General features: G+C 42.3%; 1 protein-coding gene across 1 annotated transcript; it reads left to right on the top strand.

Annotated features, from left to right (window-relative positions):
- Positions 1-1,838: 1,838 nt before the first annotated feature.
- Positions 1,839-26,637, top strand: slc43a1a (solute carrier family 43 member 1a). Its single transcript, XM_086136367.1, has 15 exons — positions 1,839-2,043; positions 7,906-8,066; positions 8,797-8,989; positions 10,017-10,072; positions 10,894-10,970; positions 21,284-21,376; positions 21,496-21,629; positions 21,719-21,846; positions 22,134-22,280; positions 22,362-22,397; positions 22,478-22,613; positions 23,155-23,284; positions 23,380-23,453; positions 23,730-23,853; positions 24,579-26,637. The coding sequence occupies exons 2-15, from the start codon at positions 7,913-7,915 to the stop codon at positions 24,774-24,776; spliced, it is 1,680 nt and encodes a 559-aa protein (XP_085992493.1). The 5' UTR covers positions 1,839-2,043; positions 7,906-7,912; the 3' UTR covers positions 24,777-26,637.
- The last annotated feature ends 2 nt before the right edge of the window (positions 26,638-26,639 follow it).

The following is a 26,639-nucleotide window of genomic DNA, read 5'->3' as shown; positions in this document are numbered from 1 at the left end:
TACAGTTGCCTCCCACATTCCTAAAACATGCAGGGTAGGTAAATTGAACACTCAAAATCATTCCTAGGTGTGACTGTGAGTGTGAGTTCGTCTTTGTGTGCCCTGAGATTGGCTGGCACCCATTTCAGGGTGAAGCCTTCATCTTGCCTAAAGACAGCTGGGACTGTTTGCAGCACACCTGCAACCCATGTGAGGAAGAATGGTTCAGAAAAAGGATGGATGGATGATGGATGTCATGAGTCATGAAGGTCCCTTTTTCTTCTTCATCTTGATCAGTGATTCTCAAAGTGTGCTATGCAGGCTCCCTCTAGTGGTGTCCCAAATAATCACTGCATATGCAGCTCAGTTATATCTAACTTTTTTTGTACAATATATTTGCATTTTATCTTTGGGAACTCATTGTTTTCAAACTTTTGTTGAGTAACAAGTTTAACTTTTATTGGAACTACGTTTAATAGAATTATTGTATTTGGACATTTAAATTTTTTTTTGCCCTGTATTTAAACACAGTGTTACAAATTGTAACATACTCAGGCAGTTACAATCAAAAAACTTTAAGAAGCAATTATTCTCTTGATTATTCCACCAATTAATCGAGATAGAGATGTATTTGTGTTTGAGTTGATTGCAAAACCTTTTTCACTCTTTACTTTTCATTAACGGATTGTTGTTCTTTATTTTGCATTGTTGGATGATTGACCAAAAGCAAATAAGCAACAATAAAGCAACATTACACATGAGGGTGTGATATTGTATTTGATAACCTTTTTGAAACTGAGAACTGTTTCTTGGAAACTTATTAATAAGGCTACTAGTTGAGGCTGCTTCAGGTTCACCATATCAACTACAGGTTATTGATACCATGGCTACAAATTACAATTATTTTCATTCAAAATTACTCTAGCCATTATTTTTTTATTCCCACAAATTGCCCGAAGACGGCTGGGATAGGCTCCAGCACCCCCCGCGACCCTAGTGAGGATCAAGCGGTTCGGAAAATGGATGGATGGATGGATGATTATGATCCAGTCACTGGTTCGGTCCATAATATGTCAGAAAATGTGGGAAATTTATGAACATCGTTTTCCAAAGTAAAAGCAGATGTTAGCAAATGTCTTATTAGGATGAAACAGAAAAAAAATAATCATTGTGTTTTCATGAAGCACTACAGAAATCAGAGAATCATTCAAGTTTAACAGTGACTCAAAACGCATTATTGATAATGAAAAGAGTACAGTAGTTGATTAATTTGATGATTATTAGATGTCGATTGAACAATCAATTCTGACACCTCTAAATGGCTTATACTATGGAATATACTTTTTAGGAATCAAAAATGACATGCAAGTTACATATCAAGATAGAGAGAATTTTTTTTTGAGGTGCTCAAGAGCCATTTTCCATAATTATAACGATCTTTTATTACAGCTACAATTACTTTTTGTCTCACAACAGCTCTAATTCACACAAACGCACGTTTTTGTGTTTTGAGCATGGATTATTATAGTTTCAGAAATTGCCCTCCAATTCTGAAATGGCCCACAGGACTGTAACACATTGCTTTTGAGTGTATTGTATTGATTATGATTGTCAGAAAGCGTTCTATCCATCATATAGACCGAACAGAGTTAGCATGGTTCCTTGGCTGAATGGCTGCTTTACAGATCGCTTTGCTGACATTCGTCTCGAGGAGTGTGAAAAAAAAAAGGAAAAAAGTGGAAGCACGGTTGATGGGTGGTGAGTTTTCTCCACCCCTTTAACTGCCGCAATGCCTCGAAGAGAGGGAGGGGATTAGAAGTCAAATTAGGAAAAAGAGGGGGCGCTTGAAATGAAACCAACGAGACAAAAGAAGCGTGGTCTCTTCTGGAATTAAAACAGGACAGGAAGCAGGCGGAAACGGAAGAAACTTTTTTTGATTACAATTTTTTCGGGCATACTTTATAAGTACGTGTATTATTTTTATATTATTTAGACTAACAAAGAAAAGTCTTAAACTACCCGACTTCACAAACTTCTTCCTCAGGGATAAGCTACACCACTACAGTAAGTCGTTTTTTCCTCCATCGGGATGCCGCTGTGTGTTCAGTGGCGCCTTGAACGCAACTGCCTTTCACCACACGTGGCATTTATACTACGTACTAACTTTACACAGCGTTATAAAAAATCGCACACTTGTTCAACAATGGTATGATTTAACTTGTCAATAGCTGGAGAGAAGGAAGGAAAACAAAAAAGTATGAAGTTGCCTGTGTGGAAAGTGACCATGAGGGAGGGGGTAAAATTATGTCATTGGAAAACTCGAACATAGTGGATTTTAAACATTTGTATTCGCTCAGGTAACAAAGTATAAACGTTTCTACTAGTCACTTTTTATCGGACCCACACATACTGTTTGCCTCATTAATATCCACGAGGAACAACCGGAACAAAAAAAAGTGGTCGCAGACGCGTTTTCCACACTGACTCCTTGTAAAGTGTGGTATTTTGAAGTTAAGCTTCCTGAAATAACTTTCAACGAACTGGCTGAACATAAACTTTGCATGCAACTCCAATAATTTTTAATCTTATTGAAATTAATGAATGTGTGCCAGAGACATTCAAATTCCTTTTTTCACCTCAACTACGAAACTCGATGAACGCACATGTTTGCAGTTGCCATTTTCCTGTCTTCTTTAAGTGACTTCAAGCATGTGTATTTTGGAAGGGAACTAACAACCGAAGGCCTCTTCTATGTATAGCGCCTGGATTGTTTCGGTGCGGCATACATTACTAGCCTGGGGCCTGCACGTGAAGCAAGCTGGTCCCGGGACGGGTCCTAAGGCCGCTGTGTGGATCTCGGTAACCGGAACCGCGGAGAAACAGCTGTTTCTCAGCATCTGGGATCCGTCGTGTCCCAATCTTTGAACGCCCCTAGGGTCGCGTTTATTTTCTCGGAAACTAGCGAGGATAAAAGGTTGTCTCTGTCTCTGTTGTTTTGGGTATCACGCAGTGATCCACAAACACGAGTGACCGAGGTCAGAAACCGAATGGGAATGAGAGCACCAATGAAACGACTTGAAAAGGTAGACGTGTCATCATTGCGTAATAATAGAAGAATCATTATAGAACAATACTGTACATCAGTGATTCTCAAACCTTTTACACCAAGGAGTACTGAAAACAAATATTGGCTCTCCATGTACCAAACATCACGACCAACATTAAAATACACCAGTGTGACATGCCAACCCATGCCAGAATCACTGCTTTACACACTATTTGCACCATCAAGTTAGTCTTCACATAACCTCAAACCTGAGGTGGGGAAGCTATGGCCATGAGAAGGTGTGTTAAGTAACAAAGTACTTTGTTACAGCATTTAAGTCAGATTTTCAGGTGTCTGAACTTTACACGAGTATTTGTTAAAACTTTTTTTTTTACTCTGTTCATTTGAAAACAGACGCAGTGAAACACCCCGCATAGTTGTAGTTTACCTTTCTCAAATTCACCTATTCACATTTTTTTTTCTTTTAAGAATTGTTTTGGTGCCATCTTGTGAATCATTGTGTTCAATAACTATGTTGAGGTGCATTGAGGAGCTTCATTTAAATGAATGCAGTAAGTGCGTTGCCACTATCTTGTGGCATCTTTTTAATGGGGGCGATATAAATGACCTGATCTTGATTAATTTACATATTGGGGTCCGACTGGATGGAAAAATTAGACACAGCAGCAAACTTGAGTAATGTGAACCATAAACCTGAAAGACGACTGCAATCAGTAGCATGGGTAGCTGATTAGATTGCCGGAGCAGATGGCCATTTTTGATGATCCCAAAATTATTTTTTTGATGGGGTACGGAGTAATTTGAAGCTGATGCCCCCTGTATCTCAGCAGTATGCCAGTTCTGCATGGGCATTCATCTATTATCGATCGCCCAAATACATGCCTATAAATGTATTTCCAACGACGGGATGGGGGGACTGTGAATGCCTCCCCAACCAGGTGGATGCCCGGGCCCCAGCCCACTGCATTCCCCTAACTGTAACTGACTCAAGAGAAATACGCTCTTTGCCTTCGATGACCTTATTTAAGAGATATGTTTAATACTGTGGGCGGCACAGTGAGCGACCGGTTAGCACGTCCACCTCATGAATGGATGGATGGTTTAATATTATTGGCCACAAGAATAGATTTGTGTTGAATGTGTTGTAACTGATACCAGTTTCGAAACCACCAGCTTCTGGCATTCAAATATTGTGTGTCTAAAATGGAAAACAACCCCACATACTATTTTTTTTTTTTTTTGGTTAGCATTTTTTTGTTATTCAATTCACAACATAACCAAAGCTACAGGAACATGTGATTCCATAAAAAGTTGAGCTAATGCTAGCTAGCCGTAATATGGCATCATGCTACATAATATTTTTTCTATCTATCTATCTATCTATCTATCTATCTATCTATCTATCTATCTATCTATCTATCTATCTATCTATCTATGCAACATTGCATCATTCATTTGGTTCGGAGAGTGCATGTATTTCAGGAAACAGCTTCCTAATATGGTGTGCGTCCTTCCCACTCACACACACACTTCACAGTGCTGTGACAACTCTTTCAACCTTTTGCTGTTTTGAGCTGTGTGTTCATCCGAAATGCATCATTTGTGGGACCTATGATACCCAAGTGATGTACAACATACTAAAATTAACAATAATATCAAGGTCAAGGTCATCTTTATTGTCAAATATGCTTTATGTATGACATGCAGCATAGAGGAAATTTCTTTCACTAAATATAAATGCAAAACTGTTGCGGCATCCATTTTTAATGAGCTGAACTGAAATCTCTAACACTGAATGAATGCGCTCTAGAAATATTGTCCACAAATCTATCTAAATCTGTGTTAGTGAGCAGTTCTTCTTTATCTAGATAATCTTATGCCGATGTCAGACTACGGTACACGAATGTTGCCCGATTTTGAGGTGACGACGTGTCGTAAACATAGTGCCTCGTAGTTGATTTTGGGGTTTCTTGATGCATTGTAGCCCATGTAGTGTACTCAACAATTGGTCGTGAGGCATCTGGGACTGGGTCCAGACTTTTTTTTCTGAACATAGAAACAATGCACATGCACATAATACTGCCGTCGACATGACGACAACTGCTCATTCCAGCTCCCCGATGGACCTGTACCGATGGACTAAAGCTTGACGGAAGCTCTTGACAACTGGGCGGGGTCTGGTCGGTGACGGACTTGTAGTGTGAAATCTTACCGGGTCCAAGACATAGAACGATATCTGGCAGTCTTGACAGCATAACCATCGTGAACGACAAAACAGTTGGCCATTACTGGACAAGGCCATTACTGTATTGGATGGGCAGCGGACAGTATCTGTGCAATAATCATGCTTTTCTAACCACCATTTTGACATGCCACACCTGTGAGGTAGATGGAGTGTCTTGGCAAAGGAAATGTGTTCACTATAACAGATTTGTGAACAATACTTAAGAGTCACAGACTTTTTGTCTACATAGAAAAGGTCTTAGATTGGTTTCAACTCAGAAAAAATGGTAGCAAAAAAACCCAAAACAAGTCTTGTGTTTATATTTTTGTTCAGTATGAATACACATCACTGTTCAACTGTTCATGTGCGACACTCAGAACGTAGTGATACACACTGTGCTGTGACTGACCCATGCAACACTGCAGATTGACAATTCATAGGTTGATTAAGATACTGATATCTTGATGTCAGCTGCTGTGCGTGTGTGTGTGTGTGTGTGTGTGTGTGTGTGTGTGTGTGTGTGTGTGTGTGTGTGTGTGTGTGTGTGTGTGTGTAGAGTAGTAGTAGGATGGGAGTGTCACTTCCAAAACAACCTCTCCCCCTTTTGGAACTCTCTTTTCAGCACAATCGCAGCCTGCTGGACTGTGAATAATCACATTACACACTCGCCTCATGATCACATATTTGGTCATTGGTGGCACACGCATGCAATTTGGTACGATTATCGCCTGGGGAGCCGATGGCTGGGGATACCATTCAATCCAGTCCCTTCTCTCAAATGAAATCCCAAGTTGCGGCTCTAGTCAATTAAGCAAACTGTACAGTAATCCCTCGTTTATCGCGGTTAATGGGGACCAAAACCACCCGCGATAAACGAAAATCTGCGACATAGCAACCCCGCCCCCCCTCCATATTGGTACATGTACATAATATCTATAAGGCCAAATTTAATGGAATACAGTACATGCATGTAGAAGTCAATTTTGAAGTAATTAACATGACTTAATGCTGTATACTAATAGATTTAAACATGTATAAGTTAGTTTAGTTTATGAATAACAAAATACAGTAAGCATATACTGTAGATGTAGTACTGTATATGTTGCACTCTATGACTCGCTGTTGTTTTGCTGACTTTCGCTGCTTCTCGCGGACCTTTTGCGGACTTTTTGCAGACTTATTATTAGTATTATTTTTTTATGAATATGTTTGAAAAAATCCACGATGCGCTGAAGCCGTGATAAACGAACCGCAAAATAGCGAGGAATCACTGTATACCCATAAAAAAAAAGATTGCATCAACATCTATGGTACAGCAAGGGAGCACTGTAGTCTGGGTCCCCGGAGGACTTCATAAAACTAATAGTAAAAGGTCTCCCACGTCAGCATTACTCTGTAAAAATAGAACACGTACTCGAAGGAGTCCTCATCACATTTGTCACTCTCTCACAGCCAAATAATTCCTTCCCTGCGTTCCCATCCTGGTCAAGACTAAATGAATGAATGTAGCCGGTTACATTTGGACTCATGTTTCCTCTTGAAATGTTTTCCATCTTTGTGTGGGTGACAGAGTGAAAGAGAGTGTCTGTCAAGGTGGTCACGACTGTATTGGTCATTCGTGTCCCGGGTTGGAGTGACCTGTCCTGTGTGAGCAGAAATGTGTGTGTTCTCTCCAGCCACCTGATGTTGTTTGTTCCGTAACATCATCTGTCACAGGGTGGGTGTTTATATTTTAGTGTGTGCATGTGGAACAACTCTCAATTCTGGCCCATCCCTTGCTGTGGTAAGGTCACATGTGCTCGTGGCGGCGCAATCATGTGCACACATTGCCCTTATGATGTCTCTGCGGGTGTCAAGGGTGTCAAACTAGGACAAAACAACGACTCACTACATGGGGCCGAGTTAGGGAAAGACAGAAAATGTTGTCATTCTATGTAAAGTAGTAAGTGGAATATCAAATGATATTACTTTTCATTTGTACAGCATCCAGATCATAGGGCGTTGCATTTAAAATCTGTGATATTGTATGGCATTTAAAGACATTGGCATGTCAAACTGTTAAAATGACGATCTAATGATGCAGAAAACTGTGAAGGGTGTTTTTTCACCAATTTGGAATGAATATATCAAAAAGAAATGAATCAATAAAAGTTACACCAAGAGTTTTCATAATGACTTACAAGGCAAGTTGGTGAGGCTAGTGAGCCATACGCACATCTGCATCTGGCTGTTTTTTATTTTTGGAATCGTAATCATTTTTAGAAATATAGGAAAACGATGGTGTTCCTTGTGTCCTCCTGCCTTGTAATTAAATGAATTCATTGGGAAATAATTTAAAGACCCTGTAGAGTGAATTTGGAGATTTGTTTCTAATTATGTTATACAGTACATGAGATGTCAGTGAAATTGTGACTTATTTAGTTATTATTACTAGGACCTAGCCTATTAGTTTAGGAACTAGCTGGTGCGTCGCAACGAGCTGGTGAACACATACATTAAGCGTAAACCAAAGAAACGTTTTACTCTTCTGGCTGCCATTTAAAGCAAATCCCTTGCGTTTTTCTAATGTTTAAGTTGAAATGTGCCTTGGGAAGACTTAATAACGTGCCATTCACTGCTTCTTCCTGTGTCGCAGGGCAACGATGGGGCCCTCTCTCCTCCAGGCCTACAGGAGGCGCTGGTGGATGGCGGTGACGGCGGTGATTGAGAATCTGCTGTGCTCGGCAGTGCTTTTGGGCTGGGGATCGCTACTCATCATGCTGAAGCGAGAGGGCTTTTACTCACACCTTTGCTCAGGTGCGCCCCGCTGATGGACATTGTGAAGCTATTCACGATACTTGGCATGAAAGTTGGGTGACTCGCACCGATTGCTCTGTCTAAAATAAACTGTCACTTTTTATTGTGACAATGTCAGTAATCATTCATGACTGGTTGAATTGTCAGACTGAGTCCCTGCTACAAGATGACTTATTCTGCATTTGTTTAGAAGAAGAAATCATATTCGGCAACTTTTGTAGGTGTGCAAAATAGCCCAAAATCTCCTGTAAAAATAGCGTGGCATCATAATTACATATTAGAAATAACCCCTACTCATATTTCATAACCAGATGTAATTCTTCAGCAACTTTTGACCACAAAAGATTATTGTCAGCTTTTTGCCTTCATTGATTAATTGAAAAGTATTGTATAAATAAGCATGTGCAAAAAAAAAACAAGAACAATACAAATGAAATACCTGTAGATCAGGAGTACTCAACCAGTTGATCGTGGGGGACTGGTAGTCCGCTCGAATAGTGCCAAGTCAACTGTGAGTGGTATTGGGGGGGAGGGGGATTTGTGTGTGTGTGTGTTTGTTTGTTTGTTCGTGTTATTAATATTGTCCATTTTTGGCATTTAAAAAATTACATTAATAGGATCCGAAGTGCAGACATCTATATATGTATGTATGTATTTATGTATAAAGAAGGTGTTTGTCATTTCTTCTTTTTATTTGTGGACATGCGTTTCAATTGTGTGACAACCGCAGAAAACGATTCAGTGGTGGTTTCTTTGGGCAACTCTTCCGACGGCGAGGTGAAGGAGTGGCTCAGCTGTGTGGACCAAGAAGAGATGTTGAATCTGGGCTTCACCATTGGCTCTTTCTTGCTCAGCGCCACTACCTTGCCCCTCGGGATCCTGATGGACAAGTTTGGGCCACGCCCTATTCGCCTGATGGGCAGGTAAAGTAGTACTTATCCTCACGGGCCGTCTTCGGGCAGTAGGCGGTGTCCACCCTGAACTGGTTGCCAGCCAATCGCAGCGCATACATAGAAGAACAACCATCCACGCTCACAGTCACACCGCAGGACAACTTAGAGTGTTCCATTGACCTGCCACGCATGTTTTTGGAATGTGGGAGTACCCGGAGAAAACTCATGCAGGCACAGGAAGAACATGCAAACTCCACACGAGAAGGCCGGAGCCGGAATCGATCCCTGTAACTCTGCACTGTGAGGCCGATGCGCTAACCAGTTGCCCATATATTGTATATATAGCTAGTTTACAAAAGCAGTGTTGCCAACCAATAGCCATTTGGTTGCAAAAAAATTACTTCTCTGACCGCTTTAGCAACTATTTTTCAAAACATTGACTGGCGAGTTTAATTTCCACGAAACAGACAACATGAGCGGAACCAATTGCATTTAATTGGGGAGGAAAATGTTTTCAATGATTTAAATGTTTCTGCATATTTCATTTCTGACTCAGCACTCATGAGAATGTGGGGTGAATGAATGACAAAGTGAGAATATATATAGTACGTCTAACTGCAGTAGTAAAAAAAAGCAAACCGATTGCATTCCCAAAGTGGGAGTAGGGACTTTTGTCTTTTGTTTGTCAATGAGCCAAGGTGTGGCAGGAGTGTGCAAAGACTTGGGTGTGTGTTTAGCAAACTATTACAGAGAGCCTGGCAAATGTGGAATTTCAAACATCAAAAAAAAAAATAAACAAGGAAACAAGTTGACGGAGAAATGCAATGTTTCATCATTACCTACCAAAATGAATTGCAAATACAGACTCGTCCACCTTTCGTTAATATTCACATGTGTGCCGGCCAAGTTGCACAATTGCTACTTTCGTGTCACACAGCATACCGTCATACATTCATGAGTAATCTGTCTCTGACACACATTTCAAAGTGTTATGATGGTTGCAGTGATGAGATGATGTCACATGTCGGAGGTTTCAATGTACTCTCTCTTGTTACAGCTCGTGTTTTGGTTTTTCCTGCATTCTGATGGCCGTATCTGCCTACAACCCACCAAGTGAGTGCACAAATGCGCACAACTACATACACGTGGCAGATATTAAACCCATCAGCTCTGATAACTTTCACCTCTGCCACATTCTGCTCTCCCAATTTTATCTGGATGGAAAGTGGAAGGTGATGAGTGAAATAGCTTGAAGCGAAACATTAAATGCTCACATGCTGAACATTAATGATGAAAAGATGCGCCTGTGACGCGATGATGTCATGGCAAGCCAGCCATAGTTTTGTGGGTCACCGCTACAGCATGAGCTGATTTTAAATATGCCTCCATTGGAATCAGAACAGTGCTCACCAGACACTTCATTAGGAACACCTGCCCATTCCAATGAGACCCAACACAAGAGATGGTAAAAAATGTTGCCATCACAAAGATAATACTGTCTTCATTTCTGTGGTTTTACTCTTAGTATCTAGTGTTTGTCATATTTTGACTGTCACACCCATAATTTGAATTCAAGACGGGCGTGTATTAGGAAAACCTCTCAATGTGACGCAAACTGTCAACTAAAACCCATAGAAATACACATTCAAGGCATAGCTTTTAAAACAGCTTTGGTATTACATTGAGCAGGCGTACCTAATGTGAAGTGGTTTATGTGTCCTTTGAATTGTATTCACCTCTCTATATGAAAAGCAGCTTGCTATGAAAGTAGTCACGGCATTACATGGTGCTTTGGCATCGAGGCGTGGGACTCGAAATTGCACATCAACACATACAACATTCTCGACACGGTGAAATGAGATACCTTTGTGGCCATCCCAGCGTAGGGCGACAACATGCGATGACAATTTTTGCCTTTAACTCTTTCCTTGCAGCACTGTCGGCACTCATCTTTCTGGCTCTGTCCATGAATGGCTTCGGGGGCATCTGTCTGACCTTCACCTCGCTCACGGTAACACACAGAATCAAAAAATCAACAGAAAACAAAGTATCCTAATCTTGAGTTTACACATATGTCGTTGTGGGCAGCCTTTACTTAAAAATGCCAAAGGCCCTTGAGATTCTACTATTCAGAACCTTTTGCCTTTCAAGTCATGAAACCGCCGAGTTCATGGCATCACACCAGGGGCGCTAAGCATTAAGGATGTCAACTCTAGACCTGTTTTCGCAGATCATCAAGAGCATAAGTCTTTGAGGAGTTTTACATTGTCTACATGTATTGCTACACCGTTTGTGTTCAAATATTTGTTGCTCAAACAGTTATAACACCAACACACAGGCACAGACGTACACTGTATAAGAAGCTGGACTCACAATTGGCCTCTCACGGCTGAAGCCATAGGTCTGCCATCTTGCATTGGGACTGTTACTGACAGTTTCTGTTCGATTTTCACCGAAAATGCTGTTATCAGTGCATGTTTTACGCTATTATACCTGTATGGCCTAATGAGAGCTGCTCAACGAACGAAATTTACTATTGGTATTGAGTATTGTGATTTACAAAGTTTACGTTTATATTTTGCAGCAACTTTTTTTTTACCCTGATCGGCTGTGCTTTCATTTCATTGTTGATGATTCTGACAACATGATACAGATGACTCTTTGAGTAGCACTCAGAGAAATACCTGATGAGAAAACATTCATAATCGCGTTCTTCCCAATGAGTTGTGCATCAAGTGTTTCTCGCAGACTGACAGCTGTACGCCACACACTGTGGCACTTTCTCCATGGAGACAAAATAACATCAAAATTCAGCAGAGAAGTCAAGTGTTTTCGAAGCTTGGTATTCTTAGCAAATCGACACATAAGATGGCTGCTGTGGCTTCACTTGTTGCTAAGGCGAGGAGGCAGCATTAGCTATCCAGGTTCTCATATATGTCCGTGCACATAGCTGCTATTTGTTGACCGTTATGGCGTTTTCATAATATGTTAGCATTAGGCGAACAACTTTTTTATGGGACAATCCCAGCTGACTTTGGGCGAGAGGCAGGGTACACCTTGAATTTTCCACGAGCCAATCGCAGGAGCATATGTGCAAACAGTCTTCACCAAAAACAAAAAAAAAACATGCTAGATTTGAACCCATGACTTCTGCACTATGAGATGATGTGCAAACCAGTCTTGTGTCTATAATTTTTGCTCCCATGCAAAAGTGAAAATATTGGCCCTATGATCTCGGGGGGAAAAAAAACCCGTAAGTCAGGTCCCTCGTTGTTGTGTGACTGAATTATACTTTGTAAAACTAGTTTAGTTCTTGAATTTTTCTTATTGTGTTTTATATTTGTTTTAGCGTACCATATGATTTTTCTCTATGAAATTACATGCAATGAAAAAAATGTGTGTTTTCTGGGTGGCTGGAACAGATTAATGGCATTTATTCCCTTATTGTCAATCGGGAAAACTGATTTGATATGCAGTACAAGTAAACTGAACAAATACAACTCATAAGTCCAGATAAGCACAGTATTAAAAAGTTTCATCAAACACTGGCTTTCCAGTTGATTGCTTTCATTTAAGTTCCCCAGGTTTGAAGTGACATTGGTAAATGATAAATACAGTAATCCTTCACCTGTCAACAGACATGTCACAGAATATTTGCCCTGTTTTATGATAGTTGCTCGAACTGCTGCTGCTCAGTGTCCACCATGCAGTGCACTCCAAATATTTAGTGTTATGTTTAGAGGTGCCAAAGTACACGACAAGTGTCCCAAACGGGAAGGTCGCCAGCACGTACGAATCATAATCAAGTTATGCTTTCAATGGCACATGCGTTCCAAGTCAAGCGCGTGCCGATCTTCCTCGTGAAGCTGACGTGACGCTGAAACGTACACTTTGATAGCCGCTTGCGTTAAACTTGCCAAAGCCTCAACTCAAGTGTCTGCGTTGCATAAGAGCTACACTGAGAAAATCGGTGTTTCTTTTATCAGGTTTTGGTAGCTAGTGTGGCCGCAGCCTCTGTTTGCCTCAGCTGAGACAACAGTGTGTGTTGTGTTTACATTTACATCAAACACGTGTTCTCGCGTGTGATGTGTCAGCTGCTAAGAACAGTCATCGAGCGCATTTTACCGTTGCTGCGCCTCCTGTTGCTTGGCAAGTATTTTGGTTTGTACTGTCCCCGCAGCAGCGTATGTTTCCATGCCCTCCTCTCCACCAATAGCTGCGCTCGCTCAGCCGCACACCCTCCGCCCGCCTGATCTCGGCCCACTCACCTCTATTTCAAATAGTCAAGGCCACATTTTCTCCTCTCTCAACCCCGTGACTCCTACCCTTCCCCTTTCTTTCTCTTTAGTGGATCAGTCGGGAATTAACCAATTCTGTCTTCATGCATGTGGCTGTGTAATGCGTCCGTCCATGTGTTTTAGCACACATGAAATGGACACAAAATAAAAAAAAAAGAGATTGAAAGCTGAATATTGGCAGATGAAGCTCGGACTTGATTGAGCGTCCGCCTGCTCCAGCCTGGAGCCATTTACAATTAAGATACTTTACTTGGCATGGGCACTGGAACAGACCTGTCGACAGAGCACAGCCTTCAGAGGGGCACATGACATGCTTGGGGAAGGGGGACAAGTTATTTTTAATACCCTAAATTAAGTTAAAATCATGCTAGCATCTGTGTGCTGAAATCATAATCATGTCTTCAAGACAAGGTTGTCTGAACATTTGAGTGTGTTTACTGTTTACTTTCTGACTTCCGGGTTGAGTGAACGCTGGCGCGTTTTGGCTGCTGCTGCTCAACCCGTATTGTTTTGTGTTTTTTGTTATTGTAAAGTGTCCTTGGGTGTCTTGAAAGGCGCTTATAAATAAAATGTATTATTATTATTATTACTGTATATCCAAACATTTCACCCAACTCTGAAAGGCACCCATTATGTAAGCACAGATGCTAAATCTGACATAATTGGAAAGGTGTCCTGGCTGTCCCACCAATATCATAGCGCACTAACGTGGTTGGCAGGGTAACCAAGGACCCACTATGCCCGATATGTACCAATGACTTCAATTTAAGACAGATTAGTATTTTATCAAACTTTTCGATATGTTTTGCACATTGCTCACATGAATGCACTTCAGTCTGAAACATGCATTGATCGCAAAATGCTTTATTAAAGATTCAAGGTCAAGAAATAAGAAAAACTCCTTCACTTTTAACAAACTTTTAATGATTGAAGCATTGTAAATGTATGCCGAAATATTAATACTACACATACGTTCACCAAGAGAGGCAGCGATGGTCAACTTGTCAGAACGTCCACGTCACGGTGCAGAGGTGCAGGGTTTGATTCCGGCTCCGACCTTCCTGTGTGGAGTTTTCATGATCTCCCCGTGCCTGTGTGGGTTTTCTCCGGGTACTCCCACATTCCAAAAACACTACTCCTGCCATCAACTCCCTTAACAGTTGATGAACAATTCCATAATCACATTTAGAATTTGTTTGTCAATTTTGCGTATTAATATTTCTATCTTCGACAGTCTGTTATTTACATAACTGTTGCTGATCTCTGTTCCACAAAGATGATCCTGGCTATACACGCACGCACACACACACACACACACACACACACACACACACACACACACACACACACACACACACACACACACACACACACACACACACACACACACACACACAGATACAGAGTTGTCCTTGTTTAACCTTAGATTGAATCTTCCCCTCCCCACCATCCAGAACTGAATGACATCCACAGTGTTGTTATTTTTGTTTGGAGGAGTTCGAGCAGGGGTGGCCAACCAGTCAGAGACGAAGAGCCAATTTTTTTACTGAGTTACTGCAAAGAGCCACATCGTACCCTTCCTCGCACACACGTGCGCACACACACACACACACCCTTTTTTGTCCACCGATCGACTTTTGAAGCGACCAACTTCTCACGAACGACCCGATCGCGCACATGCAAGCACACACACACACACACATACACGCACGCTCGCACTCACGCGGGTGCCCACCAGTGCACTCGCACACATATGCACGCACACCACGATGAGCAACAGTCGGACCGGGCCGAAAATGAATGAAAGCTCAAGATACAAACAAACAAATCTTTTTTTTCCCCACGCATTTCCTCCTCCCACCCCTTGCGGTCAACTTGGGATCAGTTCGCTGGCTCCCGGTCGATCCTGATCGACGTATTGGGCACCCCTGCCTTAAAATCAGAGGTAATTCGCTGACTAGCTTAGCGCCGTTGTTTGCACATGAGCAGTGATGCAGTCATCTGATTGGTTGCTCTCTATGTCAATCAAGTAACGGGATTGATGATAGGCTGACGGGGAGTACGTTCTGTGAAGTTGGCGCCTTGTTTGAATGGCATCGCCGCTGCCGAGGCGTTTTCAACGCTTGTCGTGTGAGAGCCCGGGAGCCGCAATGAACCAGCCAAAGAGCCGCATGCGGCTCACGAGCCGCGGGTTGGCCACCCCCGAGTTAGAGTCTCATGTGAGATCCTGATTGGAAGCATCTCGCCCAAATACAGTTTGCTTTTCTTGAATGAGACCTTTCAGTTCCCATTTGAAATTCCCATTTCAAACATGTACTTCGTAACTACGGAGCCAATAAGGTGATATGGAAAACAACACATCTTTGTGTTCCCAGGGGGCAATATTTGCAAGGGAACGCATTAATTTTTTTTTAAAAGAGTGTTTATCTATTTCTCGGTCAGTTTGGCAACTGTAACCTCCAATGTGCATCTGTTTGACAAACAGCAGTATGTCGAAGATGAATAGCGTCATGGAAGAGGACTTGGATTGTTGGTTTTAAATTCACACTGAAATAAAATAAAATAGGTTCACCTGGAAGTACTTATACAGTCATTAAAAAAAATGCACGCCCCACCCCCCCAAAAAACGGTGTTATGATTGCAAGGAAACACAAATCTTTTTGAGGAAACACAATCTTTCAGGGCTCCATAATTCTGTCTACGTTAATTAAAAAAGTAAATAAAAAATATATTTTAAACCGTTTTAAGACTTCTTTTTAAAAGTTCAAACAAGGTGGAGGTTATTTCATTTGGAAGTGACGCTTTCCTGCCAAACGATTACCACAAGCACACACCCTCCAGCAAACATTTCAGGTGTACCTTCCCTTCTTAATAATCATGCTTGGTTTGGCTTTAGTGCTTCACATTGGCACTGCAGGAATGAAGACAGGCCTCTCGTGACAGAGTCTTCACAGGCGTGGAATTCCCTCTGGGGGCCTGTTGTATCACACACCAGTGGGGAAAAAAAGAACGTGTTCTTTCACACTCTACTACAAGAGCTCTCACAATTCCCATCGCTCAGCAAATATTAAGAAAAAAAACACAGCAGGGATGCACGCAGGAGCCCCTGTAAAGGCACCGGTCTCAGAAGTCTCATGTTGTTGTTACGAGAAAAACGACTTGTGATCGAGCAACAATCATCTCAACTTTTTTGTCCAAGTGTGGAGGAGCAGCAGGAGGGCGAAGTGCGAGGGAGAGTTTTTCACCACGGTCGGCACTAATCAGCTGTCGTTTGGTGTTTCCCACTGGGAGCATTGGGAGAAGGGCTGCAGCTGTCAAATCAAACAAATTCCCACTATGGATTTGTTGCAATCAACAGAGAAAGTGATGAAGATGTGGATCGAGGATTTTTTTTTCCCTACAATGCAATAAAGAGCACATTTTGCCATTTTCCATACTTTCTCAGCAACGATGTGCGGTGATGTTCATGGCTGGCACTGATGTTTGTCAAAATATGAACCAAACAGTGGCATATATGCCATTTAATTAGCACCCTGACATTAAAATGGGTAAACTACTTTAGGATTTGTAGGATTTTGTTTTAATCTCCGGCATTGATCTTCCCAAATTAATTAAAGCTCGTGTTGACCGGTAGCCAAGTTTGAAGACATTTTCAAGGTTAGATTTGCTGCCACGTTTTACATTTTGCCTGTTTTTAAACAGCTGTATACCATATAGTACAATTTATGTAAAGAGATTTGGTGAAATTACATTAGCTCTCGTTTTTTTTTTTTTTTTTTAATTACCGTCACAGCAGTGGAGTGGTTAGCGCTTTGACATCACAGTCCAGAGGTCCGGCGTTCCATTCCGGCCTTGGCTTTCCTGTGCACTGTTTGTATATTCTCCCAATGCCTGCGTGGGTTTTCTGCGGGCCCTCCGGTTTCCTCCCACATTCCAAAAAAAAAATGCATGGCAGGTTAATGGAACATTCGAAATTGTCCCTAGGTGTGATTGTGACCGAGAATAGTTGTTTGTCTATGTCTGCCTTGGAATTGGCTGGCAAACAGTTCAGAGTGTACCTACCGCTCGAAGGCAGCTGGGATAGGCTCCAGCACATCCGCTACCTTTGGCCGGATAAGTGGATCAAATGGTGAATGGGTGAAAACAATGACAATGTCAGTCCAGATTTTCTACCAAAATGAAAAGAGTAAATCGATTTAGCAAGAAACATAGACCCACTCTCTCTGCTTTAGTGGGCCACAAAAACATGTGGCGGGCCGGATCTGTCCCCTTAGGCTTTGCTGGGATATATTTGTTTATCACCTACATGATTCAAATTTGAAATAACATTTTATCATTTTTAAGCCTTGTTTATTTTTTAGCTCCATTCAGTTGTTACAATACTACAAATAGTAGCGATCATATTACTGTCATAATATTTTTTACATTAATGCTGTTGCAGTGGTTCACTCTTTCTGATTTCCATGCGGGCAGTGTCATCAGTCCTCTCTCAGTGCGGAAGACTGTTCATATGACTTTGTTATACTTGAACATATTGCTATTGCTTAAATTCAGTTTTTCATAGCTTCCAGCGATTTTGTGCGATCCAGTGAATTTCCCCGATGAGGGAAATTTAACCACGAAATAATTTGTCTCTACGTCGTTTTTAACGGCATGGGATGTGAGTATGGACAAAGGGTATAGAAAATGAATGAATGAGATGTGTGAATCATTCTCTGAATGCTCAGAACGCCTGCTCCCATGCCAGTGTTACATTGAAGAATTGCCTAGAGGAGTTGAGATGGAAGTAGCTCAATGTCCCACAGATAATATCGTTGCGGGATTCTTCAGGCAACAAAACTATTGAATGTGAAGCAACAGCACAATCAACCGAATTCTCAATCAAGGATTACTCTCCGCCAACCTGTAGTAACCTCACTTTGAAGCAAAGGCTAAATGATTAGCTTTAGATCCGCATCCTGAATCATTGTGCTGATCCAAATTAGGATTGTTTAGCCTTAAGGGGAGTCTCCGCTTTATGGGGTTATTTCCGTCCTTACTCATTTACACTCCTTTCATCCTTCATTATTACTAATCCGAAAACCCTTTTTTCCCACTGAATTCCACTTCCCCTTCGAATCCAGTGTTGCATCATTAAACCTGAAATTTGGCCCACTGTCTTGATTGATTAGCGGTGATTAAAGTCACTGCAAGGGTCGGACAAGCCTCAGGTGAGTGAGCCCACCAGGAGCAGAGCCTGAGGTAATTGTAGCTGACAGGTGAGCTGCCAACTCTGCATTTGGGACTGACTTCTCTTACCCGCTTGACCCTTGTGAGCCTCAGTACGTCACTGAACACCATCAATGCCAGACATGGATGAGTGCAGACACACTTTATCTTGCTGCAGACTTCTGTCGGCTGTGAAACCGCACATGGCTGGAATAACTTGGCTTGAACATTAGTAAAAGATATAAACTCACCTGTGTGCCGAGGGCCTTCTCGCCACCCTTCGATAAGTCTTAAATCGCGCAGCACGAAACTGCTCACGGCCTTCAACTATTCTCAGAAGCCATGAATGAGGATGAGTGTTCTGTGCCCCTCCGACATCCTCAGGAAAGCTTTGAATTTCCTGCTTAGCCACCGCCATCATCATCATCGTTGTGTCAGCTCTCGCTCTTGCCCCCACAAACACTTGGAAAACATTGACATTTTCACGTCGGTCGGCTTTTTAACGCCGCGAAGTTCCTGGAAGGTTTTGTGACGCTCTGTCTCTGCTCTTACGTTTGCTCTTATCTGTACTCACACATTACAACATAAGGCAAAAATAATGACACTTAAACAAACATGTTTTTTTTTTAATCGGCCAAAAAAGCTACATTTTCTTTTTGTTGTGATGTGAAACAAACACTCAAGGAGAAAGGATTGTAAAAAAAAAAAAAAGTTTTGACAGTAATTGGTATCTTTATTTGCTATAGGCGTAAAGTGACACCCCCCAAAAGTTATTTTATTAATTATACATTTTTCAAAATAAATCTGCCAATCGATTGTTTATCCGAATTTTATCCCACCAAATATCAGAATTGGGATGGGCCTCAAAAAAACATCCACACCGGTCGGACCCAAGTCATATGAGAACTCTTCGTTAATGTTGACTGGGGGATCTCCAGCCACAAACTTGTACAATGTAATGATATACATAACATTGTACAGTCTATATCCATTTTCTGCTTCCAGCCACACACCCATCACAAAGCCGCTGCACTGCTCAAGTAAAATAAAAAGACTTTTCATCACAATTGCAAGACGTAATAACATTATCAGGTATGGGTACTCTGTAGCGGCGGGTCAGGCCTGTTTAGGACTTAGATGAGAGAGCACCTGGGAATACCAGATGCTGGAAGCTTACCTAGCTTCTGGGGAAACAAGCCAGCAGAATTTGGGGCCAGTCCCAAGGCTAGATTGCAGTCAAGAAGGGCATCTGTCCATAAAAACTGTGCCCCAAAAACTGGGAAGTAGTGTCGACTGTGATCAGCTGTCCACCGCCCATGGCGTCAACTGCCACGTGGCTAAAATCAGCCGGGCTACGCTCTAGCTCGCCCGTGACTCAAATGTGCACTTGTGGTGGAGGAAGTGGATGCATAGTAGTGTGGAGTTGTTGTTTTGAATCATAATTAACGTTTTTGGACCCCACTTCTATAAAGAGGTGGAATAAGACTAGCTGATGAAGTCAAGAGTTGGGAAAACCTAGTCATGGAAATAGTTTGATTTTCAAGGAGGTAATTAGCGAGAATAGAGAGCTCGTGGGGCAGCATACCTACAATCCGTCACATGTGATCTCATAATCGTCATTCGCCCGCTGAAAACTTGCAATTAAAGTACACTGAGTGTGCCAGTGGCACAATGGAGGCTTTGTCGTGCGAGCTAAGCGGCTTATTACTGTAAAAAGGTCAACCTGATGTGGGGATGCCTTGGTGCCTGGTGCCAGCCGTTCATCAGTGTATTTAATCCGCCATTACTGAGACTGTGTAGAAACTGCAAAATGAGTGGACGTATAGCATCGTCTGACTCGGTCATACGAGGTCAGCATCTAGTCAGATCAGAGGTCTGCTGCTGTCTGTCCACATGACCGACTGTAATAGTGTTAAACTGACTGGCATACTCACAGAGTCATTCATTTGGTGCACACCTGCTGTTATAGAATTGTGCGGTCTGTGGGTGACTTGCACAGAAGATACTGGCACCACGGTCACCCAAAGAAACCAAACAAAAAGAAAGGCAGAAGCTGCCTGCCTCCTGCTGGTCACAATCAGAAAGAAAGAAAGACACAAAAGACATAGAAAGATAAATAGAAAAAGAAGGACAGAACAAAGGAAAAAAGTGTGTGTGTGTGGGGGGGGGGGGTTACCCCTTCATTTTTTTAAATTGCAGGGGGGGGGTTACCCCTTCATTTTTTTAAATTGCATAACACCTCAAGAACAATGTTTGTTATTGAGGTGAAGATCGATTGTTATTTGATGATAACACTTAAAAATGGGATGTTCATCCCTTATCGCTCCAAGGACACGGAAAGAAATAACCAGCGGTGCAGAGACAGACTGAAAGAAAGAAAGAGACAAAAGGACAAGAACAAAGGCGTTGGTTTTTCGAAAAACACTTCATTAACTACAGAATATTCACAAGACAGCAACATTACAGACAAGCATACTCCGTCAAGTCGTTTCATTGAGATACTGGATAAAGAGAGACTGAAAGAAGAAAATGGGAGATAGGAGGTGCAAAAAGAGGTCAGAAAGAAGAATATACCAGTGAGAAACTGACCAAGTGGTATACAGCGCGAGAGATGGAGGTAGATAGAAAGAAAAAAGAAGGGTACAGTGAGTGAGAGTGAGATACAGCAGCTAGCTAGCTACGTTGAACTGATTAGGAAAGACAGACAGACACACAGACAGATAGATAGATAATGGAATAGCTGTGTTGAATCTGTATCTTGTTTATTAATGCTTCTGACTCAGCATGTGTTTGATTCATCCTTCTTCTGTGTTGCCAGCTGCCTAATATGTTTGGCGCAATGAGCTCCACCATTATGTCTCTTATGATCGGCTCATATGCCTCATCTGCTGTCACCTTCCCTGGAGTCAAGGTAACTTTTTAATAGCTAACATGCAGGTAAAGACCATGGTGGTGCCACTTAATGTTGGAATCAATGCAAACATATACAGTATATATATATATACATTTTTGCGTTCCGCTGCCCTCCAGCTCATCTACGATGCCGGCGTGTCCTTCGAGGTGATCATGTGGTCCTGGGCGGGCCTTGCCGGGTTCGTCTTTGTTAATTGCTTCCTCAACTGGCCCACCAAAGGTTTCCCGACGCCCGAAGAAGTTGATTACAGGTTAGAGCGTAGTGTCCTGCATTATGTCAGGCTCCAAATATGACAAACTTAATCCCAACATTTTTTTGTCTTGTTTTTGTGGCTGACAGTAAGATCCTCACATTGGAAGTGTTGCCATCATCAGACCAGAAGGCTGTTGAAGAGAGACTGAGGGAAAAAAATGGTGACATCCAACTCTCCACGGAAAAACTTCCCAATGGAGGCAATGTTGGACCCAGTAGGTCAAAAGCACGCGAAGCACATCAAGGACCCACAATCACCTTTCACTGATATACAACCTAATGAGATGCAAAAGACAACCAGAGAACATTTTTTTAATGACACAATATGTGTGTTATTGGGTAGCAGCGTTGCATCCACATTAGCCAGGGAGAAAGTCTCAATTGCACATCTGTTTTGGATCTCATTACATTCTGCGGTTGTTCCTAATATAGTGCGTTAGTTGACCTCTGAATTCACTTGATTTGCTTTTGAACATGAAACGTGTCCTTTTCCTCTCTCAAGACGCTGTTCCCTTCCGGCGCTCTGTCTTCTCCCCCATCTTCCTGTGGAGTCTGGTCACGATGGGGATGTCGCAGTTGAGAATCATCTTCTTCATGGGAGCCATGAACAAGATGCTGGAGTTCATTGTGATGCACAGCGAAGAAAACCGTGAGTGTCGCTGCATCTCCTCATTGTCCCGGACGACAAGTTACCTTTACTGACTGACTGTCCCCACCCCACGCGTTACAGCATCGGAAGACTTGGTGATTGAGAGCGCAGAGAAAGGTCAGTAGTTGCTTGATCAAGACCTGCCGCATAAATGCCTCATTTTGGCTGACGATATGACTTCACGCGCTGTCTTTCAGTGAGCTTCTACTCATCCATCTTCGGCACCCTGCAGCTGCTGTGCCTCGTCACGTGTCCTTTGATTGGCTACATCATGGACTGGAAGATGAAGGAGTGTGAGGAGGACAAGCCCATCACACCAGGAAGTGAAAAGAGGTAGTGGATCTCGAGGAAATGTTCTGTCCAGAGGAAACACAGCCTTGCCCTCTTCGATGAATGAGAATGAGCGCATTCAAGGCATTGACAAGGGAGAAAAGGCGAGTGATCAAAGGGCCGCAAGTCTGAGGAGCCCTGCACTCACACTAAGTTGTCCATGAGGGTTCAATTCTCCCTCCTACTCACGTGACCATGTTGAAGTGTCCTTGAGCAAAGGTACTGAAACCCCATTTGCTCTTGATGCCGCGTCAAAGCGCAATTCAAGTTCAAGACCATTTAGCATTCATCGAATGCAGCAGTCTGAATCTTTTGGTACCACAGATCGTGTCACACCGAGCAATGTTTTCATGGAGCGGCAGAGAGTCTCTGCACTAATCCACCAGTCCTTCCTCATTGAACAAGAATTGCAAGTACAATTCAAGTGAAAACCTATTTTACCCAAACCTCATTTTCAAAATAAAACTTCTTTCAGACTCTGATGGTCGATATTTTTTTTTGTATCGTTGGTGGCTTTTAAACTCGTCTGCCTATGTCCCCTCAGGCAAAGCAGTGGGACCAAGCGAGACCGCACGATCCAGAAGTTGACCAACGTCATGAGGGCCTTCATCCTCACCAACCTGCTGCTCATCGCTTTCGGCTGCTGCTCCCTCATCGACAGCCTGCCGCTACAGGTGCCGCAGACACGTGAAACAAATACGACAACGCTCACAGTCGCTTGTCGGGAGTCAGTCGCCAACGCTTGCTTCTTTTCTCGTCTGTCTGCTAGATCCTGACCTTCATCCTTCACACGATGGTCCGAGGCTTCATCCATTCCTGCTGCGGAGGCCTCTATGCTGCTGTGTGAGTGTAGCTTCTAGAACCAGGATCATGTTTAGAAACTCCGCCTTTACGAAAATAAAACAATGATGCATTTTGCTCTTGGTCAAAGCAGAAGTGTTGCTCCAGCTTTTCTCCTTTAAAGTTTGAATGATAATTCATTCCAACTGATTTGGAAGTCCTGTTTGTCATCCGTGTTTCATTCACAATCATCCTCACTTGATTTTCATCGCGTGCGGTGAGCATACTTCCTTTTTTCTTCATCTTTTGGTAACAAATCCATTGTTTCTCCCATCACAGCTACCCATCCAACCACTTCGGCACACTCACAGGCCTCCAGTCCATGATTAGTGCTGTGGTAGCCTTGCTCCAGCAGCCACTCTTCATCGCCATGGTCGGTCCCCTTAAAGGAAACCCACACTGGGTGAGGACATGTTTCCCCATCGGGACTTGAAAAACACTGGCCAGCCGTCCATTCAAAGAATTGACATCAATGAACATTAATAGCACCTTTGAGCATTTCCACCGAAGAATCAAAAGCTTCTGGGTTTGAGTCTCAGCTCATGAGCGCCTGTGTGGAATTTGCAAGTTCTCCCTGTGCTTGCGTCGGCTTTCTTCGGCTTCCTCTCACATTCCAGAAGCATGCGCATGACAGGTTCATTGAAGACACTAAATTGCCCATAGGTGTGAATGGTTTGTCTACATGTGCAACCGGTCTATTGTATACCGAGTCCCTTACCCAACGTCAGATGAGATAAGGCTCCAGCGCATCCAAAAAAACTTCAAAATAACAACCATTATAAAATAAAATGGATGTATGTTTAGCTGGGACTTCTTTTGGAATTAAGATATAAGAACCTATGCAACATCAATTCAAATGCATGTTGGATCAATTTTTGTGTTGAACTAATAAAATGCCTTTAGTAGTAAAAAGTAGATGCGACTGGATTTTACTGAATTTGATCCATCTTCATTCAATCTATGCCAGCGACATACTGCGAAAGGCAAATAAACAAATAAATATTTTTCCACTAGGTGGCAGAAGGTACATAATAAACTTGCATATGCATTTTTGTGACAGCTTTGGTTCGGTTGTGTGCACAATGAGATGGCACTGCATTAACACGGACATTTATATTATCGCCTCAGATCAACGTGGGCCTGCTGATCCTCTCATTGGCCGGCTTCCTGTTGCCTGGTTACCTGTTTTTCCACCGCAGATCCCTAATGAGGGAAAAAGAGGCCCGAGACAAGAGGACCACCGGCCAGGAGATGCAAGCGCTCAACCACGCCAAAGCCAATGGTTACAAGTACCACGGCAATGGCCAGGCGGCCGTCGAGGCTTAAAAACCAACAACAGGAGCAAGGATTTTGTGTGTCTTCAAAATAAGCAGCAATACGAAAAATATTTTTGGGTTATTGTAAACCAATTCATAGATTAAGATAGGACTTCCTCCTCCCGTCCCCGAGGCTCGCTCGCCCGCCCGCCCGCGCTTTGCATTGACTGAGTGTAAGCCACGTTCACACTGTGGTGTGATGTGGACGCAAACTGTCACCATCATTTGTTGTCGTTATTTATAGGGGTTGATGTTGTCACAGAGCCAAATGAGCGTGATCCAAAGCCATAAATGGGTTCTACTCAACAACGCACACGTCCGCCTTGATGTGGCCTCGGCATTACACTGTGGACATCACGGTACTTGAAACACTTGACTCGAGGTTTCAAAGACGAATCATTGCAATCCTCGCTAAAACCAAAGAAAGAGCAGCTTGGAAAAGAGTCGAAATATTCTTTTTGTTCCCCAGTATTGTTCGTAGAGAGTATTGAATGAAGTATTTAGTGCATTATTATTTAATTTGTAATCATGCTGTTTCCCCTGAGATCCAATTGATTAATGTCCCGAAGGGAGGAAACGTGATCACCGTTTAACTCTGCAGCTTGGCTTGGTTGCAGAGACACCATATCTACCTCCTCCATTTCATTATTTTGTACTGTCTCTCCGCAGGCGACTGCATCATCTGTCCACCTTCTGTTTTTTCTAAACCGGAGAAAATATTAATTCCCCAAAGCAAAAAGAACCTTTTGAGTCAGTGCATTGTTTGCTCCTTGTGCTTTCATATTAATGTGGAGTTGATTTAACCATAGGAAGCCCAGACTGATTATTCAACTCAAACACACAGTGTGTGTTAATGTCGTTTAACACTTTGTACTGCTTTATGCACGGAAATGAGATAGTGTGTGTAAAATCTGTATTTAAAGTGTGTTTTTTGTACTATAGCTGCAGTAGAATTCAAAAGGGAAGCGTTTGCTGGACCAGCAAATGTTTTATAGCGTGCCAAGATGATCGCCTGCGTATGCTTTGCTCTGTGTTGCTTTTCTTGTCATGTCATGTTGATTCGCGAGTAACAATCCAGCCAAAATAATTGACTTTGTGTACATACTGTTGTTTTGTATTTCATGACATATTCTAGTTGCTCTATCATATATGCTCTGTGTCCAGTATGTTGCAGTGTTTTAAGCAGCAGGAGTTTTGTGTAGTTTGATTAGATTACGTGATGACGATTACTCAAGTACAATGCGACTGTCCAGTTTGAACTTATGCAATCACTTTGTAAAGGCTGATTTGTTTTGACTCCATGCATTTCACTGTCCTTCCATGTTGATTATAGGGCTGCTTTCAGATGTGATGATTTGACTTCTTTTCTTTCCGATTCTAAATATATGCAAGAGATGCATTGTGTAGCTTGTTGATACTGGGTGCCTTTCCCCGACATATGGCTCCATGGCGACGCGGACTTGAACAAAACTGTGCCAAACTAAATCCAATGCATTAGGGACCGTAAACTGCACAGAGGTCGTCAACGCTGCAGCACTTGCATGTAAAAAAAACCAAAAAAAAACTGGACGACACAAAGAAGTGAAATACACATGAGCATGTAACTTCTCAGTGTCAGTGGTATTGATTTAGTATTCCTTCAGTCTGTGAACGTTCGGAACGTTAAATCGGCTATTATCGGAGTGAAAGAAACTAATCGGTCAGGAAGGGCTGCTTTTGCACATGCCATCTAATCCATGCCTCTGTCCTTTGCATTACGCTGTATATCATCAATCATGCACTGTTGCTAATGTAATCCTGCTTGAAGTAATTAAGTAACAATCACTTTACCAGGTTGTACATTTTATAAATAAATATATGGATGAAACAAGGG

The sequence above is a fragment of the Hippocampus guttulatus genome, chromosome 2 (assembly GCF_054856545.1).
Source record: "Hippocampus guttulatus isolate MCC_2025c chromosome 2, RoL_Hgut_1.0, whole genome shotgun sequence".
In the NCBI taxonomy this organism is placed as follows: domain Eukaryota; kingdom Metazoa; phylum Chordata; class Actinopteri; order Syngnathiformes; family Syngnathidae; genus Hippocampus; species Hippocampus guttulatus.
This window is presented reverse-complemented; position numbering and strand designations above follow the sequence as displayed.

Coding starts and splice junctions, on each gene's coding strand:
- slc43a1a (XM_086136367.1), top strand. CDS start 7,913: ATGGGGCCCTCTCTCCTCCAGGCCTACAGGAGGCGCTGGTGGATGGCG. Junction 22,281..22,361: donor GATGCACAGCGAAGAAAACC/GTGAGTGTCGCT, acceptor CACGCGTTACAG/CATCGGAAGACTTGGTGATT. Junction 22,398..22,477: donor GATTGAGAGCGCAGAGAAAG/GTCAGTAGTTGC, acceptor GCTGTCTTTCAG/TGAGCTTCTACTCATCCATC.